Source organism: Mesoplodon densirostris, chromosome 1 (genome assembly GCF_025265405.1).
Source record: "Mesoplodon densirostris isolate mMesDen1 chromosome 1, mMesDen1 primary haplotype, whole genome shotgun sequence".
NCBI lineage: Eukaryota > Metazoa > Chordata > Mammalia > Artiodactyla > Ziphiidae > Mesoplodon > Mesoplodon densirostris.
Window position 1 is genome coordinate 15,055,601 of NC_082661.1, and position 20,529 is coordinate 15,076,129.

A 20,529-nucleotide genomic window follows, 5' to 3' on the forward strand; every position below is an offset into this window, starting at 1 on the left:
CGTTTCAAAGCGCGCTCTCCCTTCCAGGTTGGGTCGGACCTGAACCCCTAAAAGCGGAACCGCCTCCCGCCCTCTCGCCAGCAGCCCGCCCGGAGCTGAGTCGCCGGCGGCGGTAGCGGCGGACGGACCGGGGAGTTTTCTCTCGCATTGGATGGAGCTGAACTTTGGGCGGCCAGAGCAGCGCGGCCGCCCGGGGATCGCTGCATGCTGAGCTCCCTCGGCGAGACCCAGCGGCAGCTCTGGATTTTCGGGGGGGCGGGGACCAGCTGCGCGCCGGCACCATGTTCTTGGCGACCCTGTACTTCGTACTGCCGCTTCTGGGTAAGTCGAGGCCGCCGCTAGCTTTCTTATCCGCTGAGTCTTCTTGGAGAGTACTAGAGGCAGCCCCCCAGCCCCCACCCCGAAAAAAAAATTGCGGCGCGGGCGCGGTGGGTGTGGGACGGCGAAGTTTCGTTTTGGGGAAGGGGATCCTGAATCCTCAGCCCCCCGGGCTGGGGGGTGGGGCAGGGGCGGCGCGACACTTGCCCGCAGCTTTTCTTCCTAGGTTTTTGTTTCCTACGTTTTTAATGACCTAGCCTGGCGGGAAATTAAAGCGTCCGAGCCCTCCAGCCCCAAGCCCGACGCCCCTTGCAAGTCCCGGGGAACTTGCGGAGGCGCGGGGGGGGCGGGGCAGGTGGGGTGTGGGCGAGCACCGGGCCAGGAGAGCAAACTTGGAAGGGAAAACTTTTCCCGGAATAGCATCTCGGTGCTCCGTGCCGGGCGGGCCGGGTATCAGGGCTCGCCCTCTCCGTGTGCAACTCCCAGCCCGCCGCCGTTCTCCCCTGCCGAAAGCCCCCGGGCTTCAGTCGGGCCGGGCCGAGAGAGTGGCTGGAGCCGGGGACGGCGGGAGGGCGGCCCTGGAGGCCGAGCAGCCGCTGAGGCTGGTCGGTCCTGGGGCGGCAGGGCCTGCACGCGCGGTGGGCAGCGTTGGCTCGCGGGCAAACCGCGAAAAGCCCGCAAAGCCTCGGGGCGCCCTGGGGGTTGGGTAGGGGGAGACTAGCGGCAGGAGGTGCCCGGACGGGAAGATGGACTCCCAGGCGTAGCGGGGCGGACGCGCTCCGGGAGCCGGGAGCCGCAGAAGGCTGCTCCTGCGCGCGTCCTCCCCCACGGCTGGCGCACCGCGCCCCAGCCCAGCCTCACTCACGCTCCCTCCCCTCCCCGCCAAGACGTGCTCCTGTCGGCCGAGGTCAGCGGCGGGGACCGCCTGGACTGCGTGAAAGCCAGCGATCAGTGCTTGAAGGAGCAGAGTTGCAGCACCAAGTACCGCACGCTCAGGCAGTGCGTGGCGGGCAAGGAGACCAACTTCAGCTTGACATCGGGCCTGGAGGCCAAGGACGAGTGCCGCAGCGCCATGGAGGCCCTCAAACAGAAGTCGCTTTACAACTGCCGCTGCAAGCGGGGTATGAAGAAGGAGAAGAACTGTCTGCGCATCTACTGGAGCATGTACCAGAGCCTGCAGGGTACGCGACCGTCTTCTTCCCCCCTCCCCCAGCCCCTGAAGGCAGGCGGGTCCCTAGGCCCGGGGTCCGGCTGACCTCATCCTCCACTCACTTCTCCCCAGCTGCAGAATGAGGACCTTTCATTGGCCCCCAGGGACGTGGGCAGCTGGTGTTTGCTGCTGGTCTGGTTGTTGGAAAACCAGTGAGCGGGTGAAGGGACATCCCAGGGACCCCGCTGACCTCTTTGAAGCTTGGTCAGAACATCGAAGTAGGAATCCGTTAAAGGCCTGGCTTCACAGAATAATCCAAAGGCTTGCACTGCATCTTGCCTGGAGTTTCCCCCTCTCTTCTTTCCTTCTGTCTATACTGACATAAGATAAAGAATTGAGAATGAAAGGTCCAGTGGAATCTATTCTACCTTTACCTCCCTCAAACCTGATCAAAGGCAGATGTGGGAAAAAAATTTTTTTGTCATCTTAGATTAGCTGAGTCTTAAACCAGCTGGTGTAGTTCAGCCTTGGTTAATGCAGAAGTGGCTCAGAGAGGGAAAGGTCTACTTGTCATAGCCATCCATTACAAGGGCAATTTTCTGGTCCTTGTGTGCCAGAGGTGGTTCATGTTTGTAAATCTAACTCAAACATTCAGTGCGTTCATTCTCCACTGAGTCTCAGGCTGAAAATTTGTAATATACAGATTTGACCTCTCAGCTGCCACTTCCTCCAGAACCTATTAATGAAAACCTGTTTCAGAGACCGAGTGTTTAATAGCCAGGGTACCTGCTTTCTGACTGCATGCCATTTTTTGGGAGTAAGAAAAAGGGCCAGCTTTTGGGCCAGCTTTCTTGCCAGCTTTCTTCTATTGGCTCCTGGAGGCAAGCTGGGCTTGTGATGTCACGGGTTCCTTCCTCTCTGATTTCATTCCTTTGCAAAGAGTGGGAGAGTTTTCTGGCAAGTTCAGGCTGGGTTGCTCTCCAGTGTTTTCATGGCACTATGGGGAGAGCAAGGACAACAGAGGCAGAGGGAATGAAAAGAAATAACCAGAGCCAAATAGATGCATTTGAAATCTTTGAAAGTTTCAGCATCTTTTTGTTACACAATTATAACATAATTAGAATTCAGATTCAGTAACAAAAACTGACTGAAATATGTCTATTTTCCAGATCTGAACCCAATCTTTCTGTTGTTTTTAGGGAATGATCTGCTTGAAGATTCCCCATATGAACCAGTTAACAGCAGATTGTCTGATATATTCCGGGTAGTCCCATTCATACCAGGTAAGCAGATTTATACTTCCACTCTGATGCCTTCGCCTGCTTGAAATCCATTGGCTTACATTCTCTTTGGCTCTCAAGTAGTGTATAAGTAGATAGTTGAATGGCACAGTGTTTCTGGGAAATTAGAAATAGGATGATGATAATGAAGAGGCAGAATGCCTAGAGATGATTGTATGACTTGAAAGTAATTCTAAATGAAGTAATGTTGTGTGGTGGTTTGAGAGAGGTTGGAAGGAGGTGACCTTGTTGAATTTTTTTTTCCACATTAAAATATGATTGGCCAACTCTTGCAAAGGGAGTGCCACTTCTGTCTGTAGGTGGCAATCGTATTCCCTTCTTGCTGCCTACAGTACACAGTGCCTCCCTGGAAATGGAATATGTTTAAGTGATGCCACTTTACTTTACGAGACGCCTGAAGATAATCTTAGATTGTTGAAGAATTTTGGTTGGACTCACTTGTCTGCCTTTGATTTAAAAGATTAAGCTCAACCATTTGTTAACAGTTCTGTTTTTGTTGTTTCTAATTTTTCCTGAGCAAGTGTGTACATATACAGGAGAATGTATTACTGCCCTTTCAAAAGTGGTCTCAGTTCCCATAGTCTGTTTTGTCTCTCTTTGCAAATCTACATGTGGTTTGGAAGTGACCTTCGTTTTCGAACTAAGTTTTTCATAACATCTGCATTCAGACAGTCCCATAAATAATGAGTAAGGCAGTGATTTCCCTTAATGATATACAGATTCCAGACTGATGTTGACTTTTTTTGTTTACAGTTAAGACTTTTTCTCAAGTATATATAGCCATCACAAATTGTATGTTTCTTGGTTAACCATGGTGGTTCATGTTGAATTTGTTTCTATGAGGTATGGTGGTTTGGTACTGGTGAGAGTGTTCTGGTGTTCTAAATGTTTTATGTTTTCCTGCAGAAAGACATAGAACCAAGGAAGTATGTAAATACTGAAATTATGTGTGGGTGTATTATACACACATTCATTCATTCATTCATTCACGGACATCCATTCTACATACATTCTCGCCTTTGGGATTTTGGCAGTGAGCCCGACAGATATCATATCTGCCCTCGTGAATCTTAGAGGCAGCCAGCAACTGACATTTATTAAGCCCTTATTATGTTCCAGGTACTGTTTAAGATCTCTTCATCATTAACTTCTGTAGTCATCATCAAGTGCATCTTAGATATTGTTATTTCCATTTTAGAGATGAGATGATTGAGGCAGGGTGAACTTAGGAAACCAGCCCAAGATCACAGAGCTCCTAATCGGTGGAACGAGAATTTAAACCTATATTTGTTTGCAAGATTTTGTAACATCTGCCCCTTGCTGCTCAGAATGTGGTCCTCAGACCAGCAGCGCTGACATCACCTGGGAGTTTGTTAGAAGTGTGGAATCTCAGGCTCCACCCCAGAGCTACTGAATGAGAATTTGCATTTTAAGAAGATCCCTGGGGGCTTCCCTGGTGGCGCAGTGGTTGAGAATCTGCCTGCTAATGCAGGGGACACGGGTTCGAGCCCTGGTCTGGGAAGATCCCACATGCCACGGAGCAACTAGGCCCGTGAGCCACAGCTACTGAGCCTGCGCGTCTGGAGCCTGTGCTCCGCAACAAGAGAGGCTGCGATAGTGAGAGGCCCCTGCACCGCGATGAAGAGTGGCCCCCGCTTGCCACAACTAGAGAAAGCCCTCGCACAGAAACGAAGACCCAACACAGCAAAAATAAATAAATTACTAAACTCCTACCCCCAACATCTTAAAAAAAAAAAAAAAAAAAGAAGATCCCTGGGCTGGGTGCTTCATATGCACATGAAGCTTGAGAAGCACTCCTCTATATTATGCTTTTGGTTCAGAGGACAAGTGTGTGTGTGTGTGTGTGTGTGTGTGTGTGTGTGTGTGGTCTGTTTCAGGATAAAATATAAGGGGACAAGTTTAGTATCAGAGGTGTTCATATATTATCCTGAATAAAGCTGATAACTTCCACCGCAAATCCCTATTAATGCCATCTGTCCCTTTGGCCCAGCCAGGACAGTGGCTGAAGGCAGTGAAGCGGGGATGCACAGACAAGAGTATATGACCATCTGAGCTCTCATGGGAGCAGGTCAGTAGGAACTAGGATGGGGTGCCAGAAACCAACTTGGCCTTCCTAGCACCGTGAGGGGCAGTGCCTCTTGCTGGCTGGCTGCATTACTGAGGAAGCATTACTCCTCAGTCTTTGCACTGACGCCTGGAAGGATACGAACCTCCCCAGGGACAGTGAGAGTGAGGAAGTAGGTAAGGGGGAAGGTTCGTTTGGGTTTTAATTTCAAAACTGTTATGAGCTATAGGGCTGCAATAGACTCATTTCCCCCTCTCTGGGTGTCTCTTTTCTTGGTATAATGAGGCCATTGGAGTAAAAATCTCCAGTCCTAACAGCCCTCCTCTGTGCTCCTCCATTTGCTCTTTTCAATCCTTGCATTGATTCTCCACTTAAAGTGACTTGGTCATTCTCGGATACCACCGACTTGTCCAGATTTCTTTGGTGAGTCAGAAATTCTTCCACGTGGACCAAGTCCCCCTTATTCATTTTTTTGGATCCCTCTCTCAAACTGGCGTCTTTTCATAGCAAATATGACCCTCAGTTTGTGAGACCCAGCCTACCGAGGTCCCAGAAGCCATAATGAATTACTCAGAGCCAGGAAGGTCTTGTCTAGAGCTACATTTTATATCTCAAGGGCGTTGGATTTAGGTTCCAGCTGTAATGAGCTTTGACCTCTGACAGTGACTGTGTTCCTTAAGTGGGTATAGGAAAGCCAAATGGAGCCTTAAGAGGTTTTAAGTCATTGAGTAATGCATATTATCCAGTTTGGCATTTGTAGGATGGACAGGGACGGAGGATCAGGATGATGAGTGTTGCTGTTGATGAGAATCTCTCTGTCTTGAGAGTCTCTCTGAGGAAACCAGGACCACAGGGCCTTTGCCTTTTACAGATAGGGTAGTAATCAGAGTTTCCATATTTGGATTTCTCTGCCCAAGGGGAAGAGGATGTTTATCCACATACACTAAGTGTGAGCTGAATCCTCTCACCAAACAAGACATGTTTGACGTTCTTGAGTTTCCATTTTCTTTGGACTCTTCAAACCCATGGCCACCTTTGCCATTGTTTACTTGATCACCAGTTAAAAGGCCATATTGAGATATTATCCATGGCGGGAACAAGGAAGAGAACAAAAATAAGGTAGAATCTAAAAACTGTCATCTGAGGCCTGAGCTACAGAAGGGAAATAAAGCAGCCTAGTCTGGTGAGAATTGCAGTGGGAGGTTGGAGGGATTATTCTCCTGGAAACGCAATAGCGGAAGCGGAAGCCTTGGCCTCTAAGGCACTTTGAAGGGCTCTAGGAAGTGCCTTTTCTGTGAGTGGATGCTGGTGCGGTTTTTAGGGGTCTCACGAGGCAGTGGGCTAGAGGACACTACGGAAAAAGTGAGCCAGTGCACAAGGACGTTGGAGGAGAGGAGAGAACAAGGAAAGTGTCTTGGGAGCCAAGAGGGCAGAGCTCTGTGGGCGCTCAGACCTATCAGGTGGTGTTTCACATCTGTGTCTCTCAGCCACAACTCTTTAACCTCCATTCTGCTTCACCTTTTCTTCTTCACAAACGTTCAAGAAGCAGCAAGAAATAGTGATTTGAAAGGAAGATGAGCCTGTTTGCAATCTTTTTGGACTCTCTGGAGGGCGAGAGCAAAGCAGTGAGAAATTTGGAAAGTGCAATGGGTGCAGAGAAAAGCCTGAAGATGGAGGATCAGAGGGAGGATGTAAGGCCGTCTATGGCAGCGAGAGATGAAAAAAAGGGCTCCAATGTTTAAAAGTATTGATTGGGAGGTTAGATTTTGTAGAGAAGAATAAAGAAATGCCAGACCTTCCTAAAATGTAATCAAAGTTGATGGTATTGTAAACAAGAGTCAAGTGGAGAGATCATGGGGAAAGAGTGATGCTGGGATTTTTTTTTTTTTTTAACATCTTTATTGGTCCTGATGCTGGGATTTGAACATCCTAAATCTGATTTGGTGAATGACAAAGTTCTACGTCTCTGGCTTTGCCACCATTTCCCTACCAAGTCCCAGGAGTGGTTTAGACCTTCCCAGGAAGCCTTAGGATCTTGAGATTGGTCCCCAAGTAATGGGAAATGCCTTGCCCAGAATCAGATGCCCCTAAACTCTCTTTTGAGCCTGTCCCCCCCCCCCTTTTTTTTTTTTTGCGGTACGCGGGCCTCTCACTGTTGTGGCATCTCCCGTTGCGGAGCACAGGCTCCAGACGCACAGGCTCAACGGCCATGGCTCACGGGCCCAGCCGCTCCGCGGCATGTGGGATCTTCCCAGACTGGGGCATGAACCCGTGTCCCCTGCATCGGCAGGCGGACTCTCAACCACTGCACCACCAGGGAAGCCTGAGTCTGTCCCCTTTTTGAATGCTGCTATCAATAAGGAGCCATGTTTAGCATTTCTGTTTTAATGTACCATCATATATGTGTAACTATTAAACAAAAACTTGCCTAAAATTTTTGTATGTTGAAGAAGAGCCGTATAAGATCATCTGCTGTCTTGTCAAATCATGATAAGAGAGAAGGGCTTGTAAACACCAGCTGCTAGGGGTATATGGTGGCCCTCTCCTTTCCACTCATCTCTCTAATTGTGTTATCACTATATCTGAGAACTCCTGTAAGTTCTTTTTCATCTATTCTGGCATATGGTACATTCCTTTGTAGGCTAGCTTGGCCCTGCCCTTCCTCTCTAAGCCACATCACCTCTCCAGTCAAGCTCACTGAGGAATCCATTCCCAGGTATTTCATGTGTGTTCACTTTCCCATGCCTTGACACTTGGCTTTGCCTTTGTTTGGGAGGTTTCTCTTAGTTCTTCAAGACCAAGATCAGGTTTCATCTCTGAGGGCCATGCTTGGCATTCCCCCGACAGGCACCTCCACTCAGGACTCTCTCATGCTGCAATTTACTCTTGCCTTTATGATAGCTGTTAATCACAGACTATCAAGAGGACTTATTTCTGTGCCTGTCTTTCCCACTGGAAAGTCGGGGATTTGCTTGTCGTGGTGGGTGTTCGCTCAGCACCGAGCATCTTTCCTGGTTCTGAGCAGGCGTCTCATTAACCATGAGTGGTTGAATATCAGAGAAAGGACTTAGAGATTGCCTCATCCTCTGCTTTTACAGAACTGAAAAAGAGGGGAAGCAATTTGGCCAGGGCCACACTGCTGGAGGGTCACCTCCAGAACCTTTACTTGGCCCTACCTTTGGGGAGATCAGTGTCAGCCTCTTTCTCTAGCACATACTCTCTGGACAGACCTCATCCATCTCTGGGACCTCAGCTACCATGTACAACGATGACCCAGAGCCTCCCCTCCTACGCCACCCTCTCCTGAGCTCTAAACCAGCATTTCCAGCTGAATCCTGGATGATTCCATCTGGATGTATCTCAGTTACTTCAAATTCAGCACATCCAAAAAGGGTCTCATCATCCCTCCCCTTTTCTCCTTATATCCTCTCTTCCTGAGTCTCCTGTCTTACATAATGACGTTATCTGCCTAACTCACGAGCTTTGGAATCATCTCCAGGATCTCCTCTACCCTCCTCACTCCTTCCACTGGACCCATCACTAAGTCCTGCTGAAATTGCCTGCTGCCTTTTGGATTGCTCTTCTCTCTCCATTCCCTTAATCTACCCACCTTATCTTTTACTTGAACTTTGCATTGGCCTTCTTACTGGCCCCACCCTTGTGTCTAGTCTCTCCCGGTCCAACCTGGCCACCCATTGCCAGATATTACCTTAACACCTTGGTGACTTCCAGGAATGATCTGGTTTCAGTCTCCCTTCGTAGATTCTTCTATTAATCGACCTTCTATCTCACCCCAGCGACCCCATGTCTAAACAACCCAGGTTGACCGGCTGCTGTCCCACCAGTGCTCTGGGCAGCTTCACGCCTCTTCATCTTTGTACGCGATGGTGAAAGAACATGTGCTCTGGAATTCCACTCACCTGGGTGCATCCCCAGCTCTGCCGCTTACTTTGTCTTGGGCAGGTCATTTGATCTCATTGTACCTCAGACTTCTTGGATGTAAGATGAGATGATGATAATGCCTCCCTTACAGGTTCTTGGGAATTAAAAAGGCTATATGTAAAATGCCTTGCTTAGTGCCTGAACTATAATTGGTCCTCAATAAATCTCAGTCTTTTTTTTTTTTTTTTTTGCGGTACGCGGGCCTCTCACTGTTGTGGCCTCTCGCGTTGCGGAGCACAGGCTCCGGATGCGCAGGCTCAGCGGCCACGGCTCACGGGCCCAGCTGCTCCGCGGCATGTGGGATCCTCCTGGACCGGGGCACGAACCCACGTCCCCCGCATCGGCAGGCGGACCCTCAACCACTGTGCCACCAGGGAAGCCCAAATGTCCGTCATTTTTAATGCTGTACCAAGGCCGTGTTAGTTGTTGGCTCACTCCTGACTCCAAGAGTGGGACTCTTTTTCCACAGACCGTATTCCTGGATCAGGGAACAAGGATCCTATGTCTTGAAAAGGATAGCAACCCCAAGCCTTCAGGAAGCCTGCTCATAAACTGGCTTGGACAAGAAATAAGAAATCTATCCAATATATAAAGGGCCCTGGAGGAAGCCCTATCTCTTAATAACCCAGTTTGAGTCTTAAATCCCCTTTGGGGAAGGTCTTCCTTTTTCCTGCTCTGAATCCCCCTGTTCCTCTGAGGCCCTATCCTTCCTTAAGCTCTTTGGTCGGAGGTGAGTTTGCTGCAGCTGGCTATCACCCGGGGTGGGAGCTCTTCCTGTGCTTAAAGGTTCTTGTGATCAGCCTACCCTTCTCAGCTTGACTGATTCCCATTCTTCTAACCTCTCCCCATAAATCTTGTTTGCAATCCCCCTCATAGCAGGGAGAATTACTGCTCCCTGAGAAGGGCATGCCTTAAAGCTGGGAGAGGCTTCCGTCTCCACAGGCTCTGCTAAGTACACTTACATTTCACTTTCACACACCACTACTTTTGGCTTTTGTCCTCTCGCTCTCCAGCCCCTCAGCGACCCATTTTTATTGTACAACAATAAGAAATTACAAACAGATAGAAAAGGAGAGCAAATTTAAACCACTCATAGTCTCTGCTCTCAAAGATAACCACTGTAAACATCTGATACAAGCCTTTTCAGGTTTTTTTCATATATATATATATATATATATATATATATATATATATATATATATATATATATATGAATATATATGTGTGTGTGTATACATATATATTTATCTTTTTTTTTCTTTTTTACAAAAATGGAGTTGCAGTCTACACACGCTTTCTTATTACCTGCCTTATGACCTGAGGAATCTGTGTCTTCTTGTGTCACTGGCCACTTCCTAAAGGAAAATTTTATTATTTAGATTAACTGTCAACCTCAAGAAGTTTCATGAGTAAAGCGTCAGGTCATTCCACTGTCTAGATACTTCTGGCAGAGGCCAGAACGTTCCAGTGCAGGCTGTGAACTTAGAGACAGTGAAATGTTTTGCATAGAGTTACTGTAGGTCCCGTTACCAGAAGAGGGGAGATAAAACATCAGTGAGTGACAGGTAATTGCATGAACTGAAGATTGTTACAAGGTGCAAAATTATTTATAGCCAATATGTCTGTCCTCATTCCTTTTCCTTAGTCCTCTGAAGTATTTCTTTCTGCCATCTCTTAATTTTTCTGCTGTCAAAGCTTATTCTTTCCAAAGGATGTCCATTTTTGTTCTTTGGGATACAGTGGGGAATTCTCTAGAGAAGTTACCGGGATTGTTTGGTTCAAAGAGCACTGGTCCGGGAGTCAGGAGATTGTGTTCTGCTTCCAGCTTTACCTCTAACTAGCTGGTGACTTGGACAAGTGTCTTCCCTTCCTTAGAGACATCTCCTCCTTTTGTAAAATGAGGGCAGTGGATGAGGATGACTGGTAACATATTTTCCTTCTTTCTCTAAGGGCCTGCATATTGAATCTTGTATTATTCTGTGACTTACAGTTTTTCTTTCTAGCCTTTTCTTCACGCTAGAGAAACTCGTCATCTTGCCATATATATTTTTCATATTAATAACATTTATAAAGTATGATTTATTCAATATGTACCTTACTTTGAACCAGAATGTATTTAAAGCATCTCATTTGAATACATGGAAGAAGATAAAATAAGAAATAAGAGGAGAAAATAAGGAAAAGGGGAAAATGATAGTTGTAGAGTGAAAAGGAAGCCAGGAGTGAGTTCAGAAGCCAAAATGCATGTCATAAGATTATATTTAAACAAATTAAATTATCAGAAGTACTGTGTGAAAACAAAGGGGTAAATAAAATCCCTGGATTGTAGGTGCCGTAGGACTTTTGGAGGTCATTCTAGTCCAATCCCCTTATTTTACTGATAAGAAAACTGAGAGTTCCATAAATTTTTAGGACAGTAAAACATAAATTGTCTAGGACAGTGATGACAAGTAAAATTAGGTATGTGTTTGTTTTTAAATGGTTTTTTGAAACTCTCCATCTCCTGGCATTTCCCTGCCTCCTTTAAAATTGTCCTTCACCTGCCCCTCGGCCCCTTTTAGGATACCAGACTTTGTTCACACAGTTAGGGTGAGAAGCACAGCCTTCGACTTTAGTTAAGTGGGTGGCTGTCCATTGTTTCGGAATTGTTTCAGAACAAGGGTTATTTAATAGGTCTCTGTTTGGTAACAGGAGCCAGTGGCCAGAATGTTGATATTCATATTTTTTGGCCCCTTCAGAATTGTCTGCAAGGAAAACTGAGAAATTATTTGTCTCTTTACACCCTCTCAGCCTCCAGGTTAAAAAAAAAAATTAATCTTTTGTCTGGAATTTTTTTGTTAAAGAAGCTAACCGCTTCCCGTAATTTAGAGACTCAACTAGCTGGGTCAGTGATGAGAACGAATGGGTAGTTTGCATAAGGGGCTAATTTATTATGTCCCCTGGGCATTTCTTTCATCTCTCTTCCCATTCTAATTAATGTTCTAAGAGGGTCTATCACCATATCAGAAATTAGGGGTGAAAGCAGCCACTGTTAACCTTTATTCTTATGATTTTTTATCTTCTTTGATCTTTTAACCATTTTCTTTTCATAGCCAGGGATTTGCACAGATTGGGCTGGGGAAAGCATGGAGAGGAGATTTTAGGGGTATGCTCTTTTCTGATCTTTCTTCAAATAGTAGGCTGTTGTAAAAATAAAAATGACTCAGGATAGCTCTCTAACCACAAAGGGATTTGTAAAACACACAGAAGGGTACGGTCACGGTACAGAATTGTTTCTAAATTTGAGCCCTCTAGAACATCTATATAAACATGTATATACACATGCACAGATATATATGTATACATCTGCCTGTTCATGTGTGTGTATATTTATAGTGTGTGTGAGTGTGGATGTCTGTATTATTAAACATTTTGCCTCAAAAAGATCTTCCTTGACACGTGTTTCAGTTGGTTCTGGCTGTGACAAAGGCAGCTATGGGTGAGAGAGTGTGACACAGCCGAGGAAAGGCAAGAGAACAAGCAATTTCTTCGAAAATCAATTGCAATTTACTCCGACTAAATTAGCCCTCAGTCCGCCGTGTCCAAGCATTAGCATATGACAGACTTTTAATCACTTGGTCAAATGGCCTATTTTTGGTCAAACCACAGTTGCCTCTGGGACTCTGCCTGTAGTCCTAGAGCTGTGTTATCTCCAGACCTGCAGTCTCTTTAAAGAGGAGGTAAGTGTGGGGAGAGGAGTTCCTTGGGGAGCCCCTGAGTGCCCTGCACGGGCTGGGCTGCCTGTTCAAGGCCATTATTTCCTTTTGGTCCCCAACCACGCTAAAAGGTAGGTATAATGATCTCTGATTTTTGAGAGGGAAACCTGAGATCAGAGAGGTGGATTAATTTTCTCAGTGCCACACAGCCAGTAAGTGGAAGAGTTAAGTTTCGCATCTTATTTCTGCATCTCCAAAGCCTGTGCTCTTTCTACTGTTATGTGATGAAATTTTAAGTACCAACGTGATCCTTTATTAAGGAGGAACTGTCTAGATCCTACTCTACCTCCTTAATTCCCAGTTTCCCTTCCTCTGTCTTCCACCTTAAAACACTGTTTGACAAAAAACCTTTCAAGTTGAAATATAAGCCAGTATCTATTATTTTAATATTTAGCCTTGCATTCCGATCGGTTCTTAATTGACAAGCAAAATCCAGAACATGCACGCTATTAAAACCATTCCTGCGGAACTGCAGAAATATTAACCAGAGAAGAAATTTCTGGATTGTATCTTTTTTCATTTCAGTGTGAGATGGAAGGTTTCTAAAGTAGAACAGAATGCCTAGGGCCATTTTTTTTTTTTGTCATGTTGTCATATAAATAGCATTACACAGTGGTAAAGAAAGGAATACATAGTTTAAGGTGACCTAATATGTTATTCATTTGTCTTCCATCACGCTGGTACTACTTTCCTTTACGTCCTTCCTAATGGTCTAAGAAACACCGTGCCAACTGTTATTTCTCTTGCCTTTTGTACATGATTGTTTTGTGTACAGTTAATTATGTATGAAAATAAGTATTGATTGCATTCTTTGTAGGAATAGGCCAGCAGCGTTCTTAAAGCCCATGTTTATGAAATGTTTCATTGATCCCTGTTAGTATGAGTTTCAAATAAACTCTTTATAAGAAGATACCGGGAGACTGGAGAATTCTGGAGAGTCCTTGATGGAACCATTATATTCTTGTATGCTTAGGAATGGCAAGTGGCATTTGAATGGGAGAAGGAGTGAACAGGCTGGAACTCTAAACATAGTCCCAATTGAAAATGGTTACCCTCCCCATGAGACCTTAAGAGAAATAAAAATAGTAATGACAACAGCGTGAGAGGCAATGAGCTAGGTGTTTTACATGCAATAACTTGTGTCAACCTTGTTTAGTAGAAGGTGTTCTTAGCCCCACTTGGTAGATAAGAAACTGAGACCCAAGTAAGGAACTGGCCTGAGGGCACACGCCTAAGAATGGGCAGAACCACGTTCTCACCCAGGAAGTCTGGCTCCAGAACCCGTGCTGCAGCGTCCATTTGCATACATATAACCAGAGAGATACTCCCTGAAAGTCAAGAGCACAAACTGCATGAAGAGGTCTTAGACACTTTGTACTGAGTTATATATATATGTGTGTATGTGTATGATGTATACATATGTAATATATATTACATATTATGTATAAAATAAGTATAATATAATGAAGAGAAGAATTGGTCAGTTTCTTTGATCTCTCTTAATTTTCAGTATTTTGGTGTGATGGAATGGCATTTCTGCCAAATTCATTCATCACATGTTTATTGAGAACTTACTGTGAGAGGCCTTAGGTGATTCAGAGGTAAATAGGACCCTGCCATTGCCTGTTAAGAGTTCTCTTTTTTGTTTTAGGGCTAGGTATAAAACAAATAAGTTATGTTGCAAAGTGGTAGGTGAATGAGCAAAACTCCCTACAAGGCTCAGATGTAGCCCTAAGAAGGGAATAACTGACTAGATGGAGTTATGGGTCAGAGAGGGCTTGCTGAAGGGGACTCTGAACTGGGCTTTGAGGAGTAGGTAGGAGTTTGATAAGGAGGGGTGGTTGGGGAGGGCATTCTAGGCAGCGGCAACAGCATGGGCAAAGGCACTGAGTGTCCAGGGTGCTGTAATAAGCTGCTTTCTATGGCAGGGGGCCTCGGTATGAGCAGTGGTGGGAGAAGAGTTGGGCAGAGAGGCAGGTTTGCCACGCTCAGGGGCTTGGCCTTTGTCTCAGCAGAACCAGGGAAGGATGATGGCTAATGGAACTCAGCATTGTTTGGATTTTTAGGTCGAATCATATGAAATTGCCATTTTTGTAGGTCAGTGTGGTAGAATAGCACACATTTCATATGGCTCAATTTTATATAGTTTTGTGTCATAAAAGCATACACAGGGGTCTGGATGCTTCCAGACTAGAGAAAGACATAGGTCTGCTGTTAGGGTTAGTAACTCCTCATCTCAGAAGGTACCTGTTTGCCTTAGCTCCTGATGGCTTCTCTCTCCCAGACCTTCTCCTTGCGGGGAAAAGATGCACAAGGCACCCAGTGCACACAGCTCCCCATTTAGGTGCCCAAGGCCGGCAGAGGAGCAGTAGTCAGTGAGGCCGCCTGGGCCTCACAGGGTGGTCCTGGGAAGGGACTGAGGCACATGGAGAGCAGGGGACAGCAGAGCAGAGAGGTGCCAGCAGGAGTGAGTGCGGGAAGCAGGGTGGTCTGGAGCCAGGTCATGAAAAGTCTTCATGCTCAGGGGCATTTTGGCTTGTAACAGGAGAAAGGGTGCCATTGAAAATTGTTCAGTGGGGCCCCTTAGACACTGAGTGACCTAGCTGGTGAAAGGAGGCAGCCTGGAGGTCAGTGGGAATGTGGACAGTCTTGGACCCCCCAGAGGAATGGCTCCCCATCTGCCTTCTGCAAAGCCCCAATCCCGACCCCAGGGCTGCCCTCTAGCCTGAAATCAGGATGGGCTTCTGCTTTCTGATTTGGGGACAGTGGTCAGGCATGGGCGTTTGGATCTCCAGGCCAGAGCTGTCCTCCTGGCTGGGGGAGATGGCCCTGACCTACCTGTCTGTGGTCCACCTGTTGGGAGGACTCGATGTATGGCTTGTTTCTTTTCTATGTACTATTTTATTCTTCTGGCTCCCTAGTCCTGGGTCTCACTTGGCAGTTTTCTGCATTACATTCTCGACTTGCTTCAGAACATTACACAAGAGACTGTCTGAATAAAAACGCAAAGATTCTAAACGCAGGGAGTTGTCTTAATTGAAAGAGATGCCCGCTAACCCCAGGGCAAGCCGGGTGAGAGAGGGATGAGGTGGGAGGGCCTTTGGGCCCGCGGCCAGGCCAGTAATTACCGCAGCTCACAGAGCAGCTCCGAAGAAATAAGCAAACCCTCTCTGTCCTTCTTTGAGCCCAGGGTGTGTTTATGACGTTGTTTTAATGATACCGTTGGGGTGGGAAAGGGGAGAGGTGATGCTACTGCCGATTTCCTGTAAGAACACACCCAGAGCTGGGCAGCTGTATCCTCAAGAGCCACCAGGCAGACTATCTGTATTTATTCCAGAGATTGGGGTGGGGCTGGGGAGGGACAGGGGATGAGGTCCCAGTGATCCTAGGAAATTATGAAATGCAGAATAGCAGCGGTAAAGAGTAGAGTTTTGGGGTTAAACACACCCAGGTTTGAGTTCCACATTCTAGCACTTACTAGCTGTGGGACCCTGGGTTAATAGAGACTCTGCCTGTAAATGGGGATAATAATAGTATCCAATTCATAAGGTTACTGGTGGTGACACTTAGGAAGAACACTGGAAAGTGCTTGGGAAATGGTAGGCGAGTGACTGCCAGTCGCTTCCTTTGATGTGCACCCTAACTCCCTTCTCCCTCCTCTCCCAATGAATTAGCATGAAACAGCAATAGTAGATCGAGTGGATGTAGATTTTTTTCTGCTCTGAAAGAATAAAAAGACACCAATAGCCGTACTGGAAATGATGATCACCAATTCAATTCAGTCCAAAACATCAATTATGTTCTCTAAAAATAAGAGTAGTCACATTCTCTGAGAACCTACTCTGCGCCTGGCACTGTGCTAGTTGTTGGGGGGATGATGAAACCAGAAAGAGGGCACAGAGCACAGGGAGTGCCAAGGAGGGAGCGGGAAAAGGAGCAACAAAGGGAACGGGGATGCAGGAAAGAAAAGAAAGCTCTGGAAGGAGGTGGCCGAGACTGGGGTGCAGGGCTTTGGGGAGTGGACTCCAGGTGAGCCAAGGTAGTCGTCGGCTGGCAGGAAAGGAGAGGAAACCCAGCACAGAAAATTAACATTAGATACGCTAGCCCCGTGTTGAGCGGCTGCTAGCGTGGTGAAAACCTAGTGTGTCTTTTTCCTGGTCATTCTCAAGAATGTTTAAAAAAACGTAATGTTTGCAAACAAAGTAGAAACAGTCGAAGCATTGTTTTCTATTAGCAGTATAAGGTTCACTGGCTATGGGTATTTTTTCATTCTTGTCTTCCAAATTGTAATTTTAAAAGATGAGGCATTTCATATTCAAGAGTTTCCTTTGTCTGAAATAAATTATTCATTTCTACCCACTTTCAGAAACAATGAACATAATACTTAATGCATCACAATTAAGCGGGTGTAGCTTCATATAAAATTATGTTCTGTGCATTTTGGTGGCAAACAGAGCAGTGTATCCTATATCTTGTCGACATTTGTTCCTCATAAGCAAAACACAAAGAAGGAGAGACTCAGAAATGTGTTTTCTTTCCTCTCATGGTGGAGGAGGGGTAACTTTAGACCCAAGCAGCCTTGTTTTTGACATTCCACAGCTGTTGGGGGCTATGTCACTGGGCAGAGAAAGTGAACTTACTGCTACTATATCGTGCATGGGGTCAGGTGAGGGTCAGAATTCTTGAGCACTACCCATTCATCTCAGTCCCCTTTGTCTGGGTTTGAGATCCCTCTAGAATCCTCTTTTAGAAGGGCATTGCCTGGAAATGACCTCCTTTTGGCTTTAGTGGCAACTGTTTCTTGAATGCTGGCTGGTTGGTCATGTGTACCTTTTCCGAGGATCCGGCTTTTTGAAATACCTTTTTTGTGTGTGACAAGATTCCTCCTTAGGAAAATAGGCATTGCCAGCAAGGATTGAGATGTCCATGGAAAGCCTCTTCAGGCTTGCAGGTTTAGCTGTGAAGGTCCGCAGGAACTCAAGTTCCCAGCTCTGAGGTCAGAGTCAAAGCTGGCTATGACTGCCAGACAGCAATTGTGGGAAACATTACTTGCGAAATGCCTGCTGGCTGCCCAGCAGTAGGATACCAGATGCCTTCACAGATTATTTCATTTAATCCTGAGTGTTGGTCCAGAGTGGCATTGGGGCATTATTTACATCTTATATAAGAGGAAACCCAAACTCAGAGAAGTTGAGTGACATGCCTAAGGCCACAAAGCTAGTTTTTGGAAGATGTCGAGTTCAAGCCAGGTTTGTCCAGCTCCTAAGGCCTAGGTCCTTGCATGCTCTTCTGCTTGTTGCCTTTTTGATTGCTAGGTCAAGAACAAAAGCAACCAAATGCAAGATGGGTTCTCAGGTACCTCTGGTCTAAGCACGTTTTGTATTTGAATAGAAACAATGGCACCTTTCGAATTTTAGGGAGGCTTAGGAAGAATACCCTGGACTTGGTCAGAAATTTTCCCAGACGCTTCCGTGCCCTTGACTCTGGTTTAGTTTGTCAAGTACCTGCCTGGGCTGGACTGACTGCGCCTAGTGCACAGGCGCTCACAGGGTCTCTGATTCCACCTGTGTGCCGATGCTGCTCCTCTGGGTTTCCTGCTGGGTCCCTTGCTCTGACCAGTATTTCCCTTGGAGTCTCTGGACTCTCAGTTTGTGGAACCCTCTTTGAGCATATGTCCATCCAGCTGCCTGCTGGGTAGTGCCCCCCAAGTGTTTGAGTTATCCTGGCTGTAACTCAAACATGCTTCATGTTGAACTCACCTTCTCTCTTAAGCGTGGGGAACCAGAAAGAGGCCTGTTTAGAACCTTAGGGAGGTATTTTTATAGTCTTGGGGGGGAGTCGTGCTGAAGTGTTTGGAGTCAGCCCTGGGTTTGCATCCCGACTTCATCGTTTCATGACTTTGGTGAGTTATTTAACTGCTTTAAGTCTCCGTTTCTTGATTTGTCCAGCATGGATGATATCTACAGCGTCACTGTGAGAATTGGATCTGAATTATGTGACATTGTGTTTAAGTAAAAATGAAGGAAGTTCTTACTAAAGAAACAACTCACTCATCAGCCTCAAGACATTGCACTGCACCGAGGGTGGGCTGGGCGGGCCCTGTGCTCATCCTTCTGGACTTCTCTCAGCGTTGGTGGCTGCTTTCTGCAGACCTCTTAGTGCATTTGTAGTTGCCCCCTTGACATGCCTGGTTCGGCCCGTAAACCCGAGCTGCCACGCCACGTGGTGTGCGCGAGCCGCAGGCCTGCGTGTGCCGCAGCCTGGCCGAGCTGATGCGGTAGCACCCTAAGCGTAGGGTCAGTCCTGGACTTGTTCCTCCACGCCCTTGCCCTTAATTAAGAGAAACGGCAGCGCACACAGATAGACCTTCCAGAAAGTGCTCTTACGCAGATCCAGCGGCTGCTGGTGTCCTCGGTGCACCTGGGAGACTGGGGGAAGGAGAGTGCTCACGGGTCACATGCCACCACGTGGGTATGCTGGGTGGAATGCAGAATTTTCCTATCAGGAGCAGAACCAAACAGCTTTTTAGATAAGCACTCTGACGTGGGCCAGAAGTGACTGGCAAATATTTACCCTCGATGTAAAACACTCACTAAGTTAAATGGTGTTTAGAAGCGCTGAAATAGAAAAATTTACACTCGGGGTTTTATATTTGGTAATTGTAAAAAAAAAAAAAAAAAAAGACCTACTGTTGTTTTTCCTTTCCTCTGAGCTGCCTTTTGTAACAGGGAATGACAGCAGAGCCGTGCTTCCCTGGCCTGCCCATTCTGGAACCTTCCCTCTCTCAGTCCGCCTTCACCCCTGTGCCCCTCTCATACACATATCCCTCCCCCAACTCCAGTAACTCTGCTTTTCTGCTTGATGTGGACCTGGCGCCATCCCACCTGTCCCTCCTCATGAATCTCCACGTGCCAAGTGTGGGATGATGGCTTCAGCAGACTCCCTCCCTACCAGCTTCCAGCTTCTATTGACTGAGGTGTTCGGACTCCTAGAGGACCAGCACTGGGGGCTTGAGAAATTCTTGCCCGTGTCAGACACCTGAGTTTGAGTCTCTGAATGTCCCATTAAAGTTACTTTCCTTTGCTAGACCCTTCTGTTCCTCTCCGGCAAAGCAGAGTGTATGGGCCAGGCCGGTGCTTCTAACCGCGCATCGTTCATTAAGCATTTTGTGCCATCACGGCCCTGTGGGGGAGGTGTATGATATCCTGACGGCTCTCTTCACAGCCACCCCAGATGTGCTGTCTTGGCTGAAAGTTGATGGGCTACAACGAACTGGTTTCCTTGGGAGCTTTACGGTTCTGACCTGCCTTGTGGTCTTTGATGCTTTTTCAAGGCTCTTAGGAGGACTTCTTCCTTCTGTTTATCAACAAAGTTCTACCAAGTCAACCTTTTGTGGGCTGGACACTGAGCGAGGTCCTGAGGACACAGCATGGGTAAGACAGATGAGGATCTGAACTCAGGAGGCTTACAGTCTAGTGGAGGAGGCATAACGAGTGCAAACAAGTAAGTGGTTTCGATGGCAGTAAGTAATCTGAAGAAGATAAACCAATACGACGGCAAATAGAGGGGAGAGGGAAACCCCACTGCACAGGGACGTCAGGAGGGCATCTCTGAGGAGGTGACTTTGCCCTAAATGACAAAGAACTGCCCATTCTCAGCACTGGCTGAAGGATGTTGTTAGCAGAGTGCAGAGGCACCCCCCCAGGTGCCCTCTTCACAAACAGGGAGGCCAGTGTGGTGGGAGACTTGTACTTTTTTGCCAGCAGTGATCTACTGCTGCTGCCCTGGGCAGGGGGCCAGCGATGGAGGCAAGGCCACCACTGTGTGTCAGGAGGGAACTATGGCGGTGGGGGGGGGTTCCTCGTGGGGGCACTAGGAGACTTTGGGGCCGTGGTACCTGCTTTTGGTGGGGGGCAGGGGCGCGCCTCCATGCACCTTATGCAAGAAAGCATCCGTGGCTGCATTTTACCACTCTAG

General features: G+C 47.0%; 1 protein-coding gene across 2 annotated transcripts in view; it reads left to right on the forward strand.

The window, feature by feature from the left end:
- Positions 1 to 281: 281 nt before the first annotated feature.
- GFRA1 (GDNF family receptor alpha 1) overlaps positions 282 to 20,529 on the forward strand; it is a 220,804-nt gene continuing 200,556 nt past the window's right edge. For both annotated transcript variants that reach the window (XM_060100185.1, XM_060100243.1), the window contains exons 1-3: positions 282 to 321; positions 1,206 to 1,499; positions 2,668 to 2,751. In XM_060100185.1, coding sequence (XP_059956168.1) covers positions 282 to 321; positions 1,206 to 1,499; positions 2,668 to 2,751 — 418 coding nt within the window. The remainder of the gene's footprint in view (positions 322 to 1,205; positions 1,500 to 2,667; positions 2,752 to 20,529) is intronic.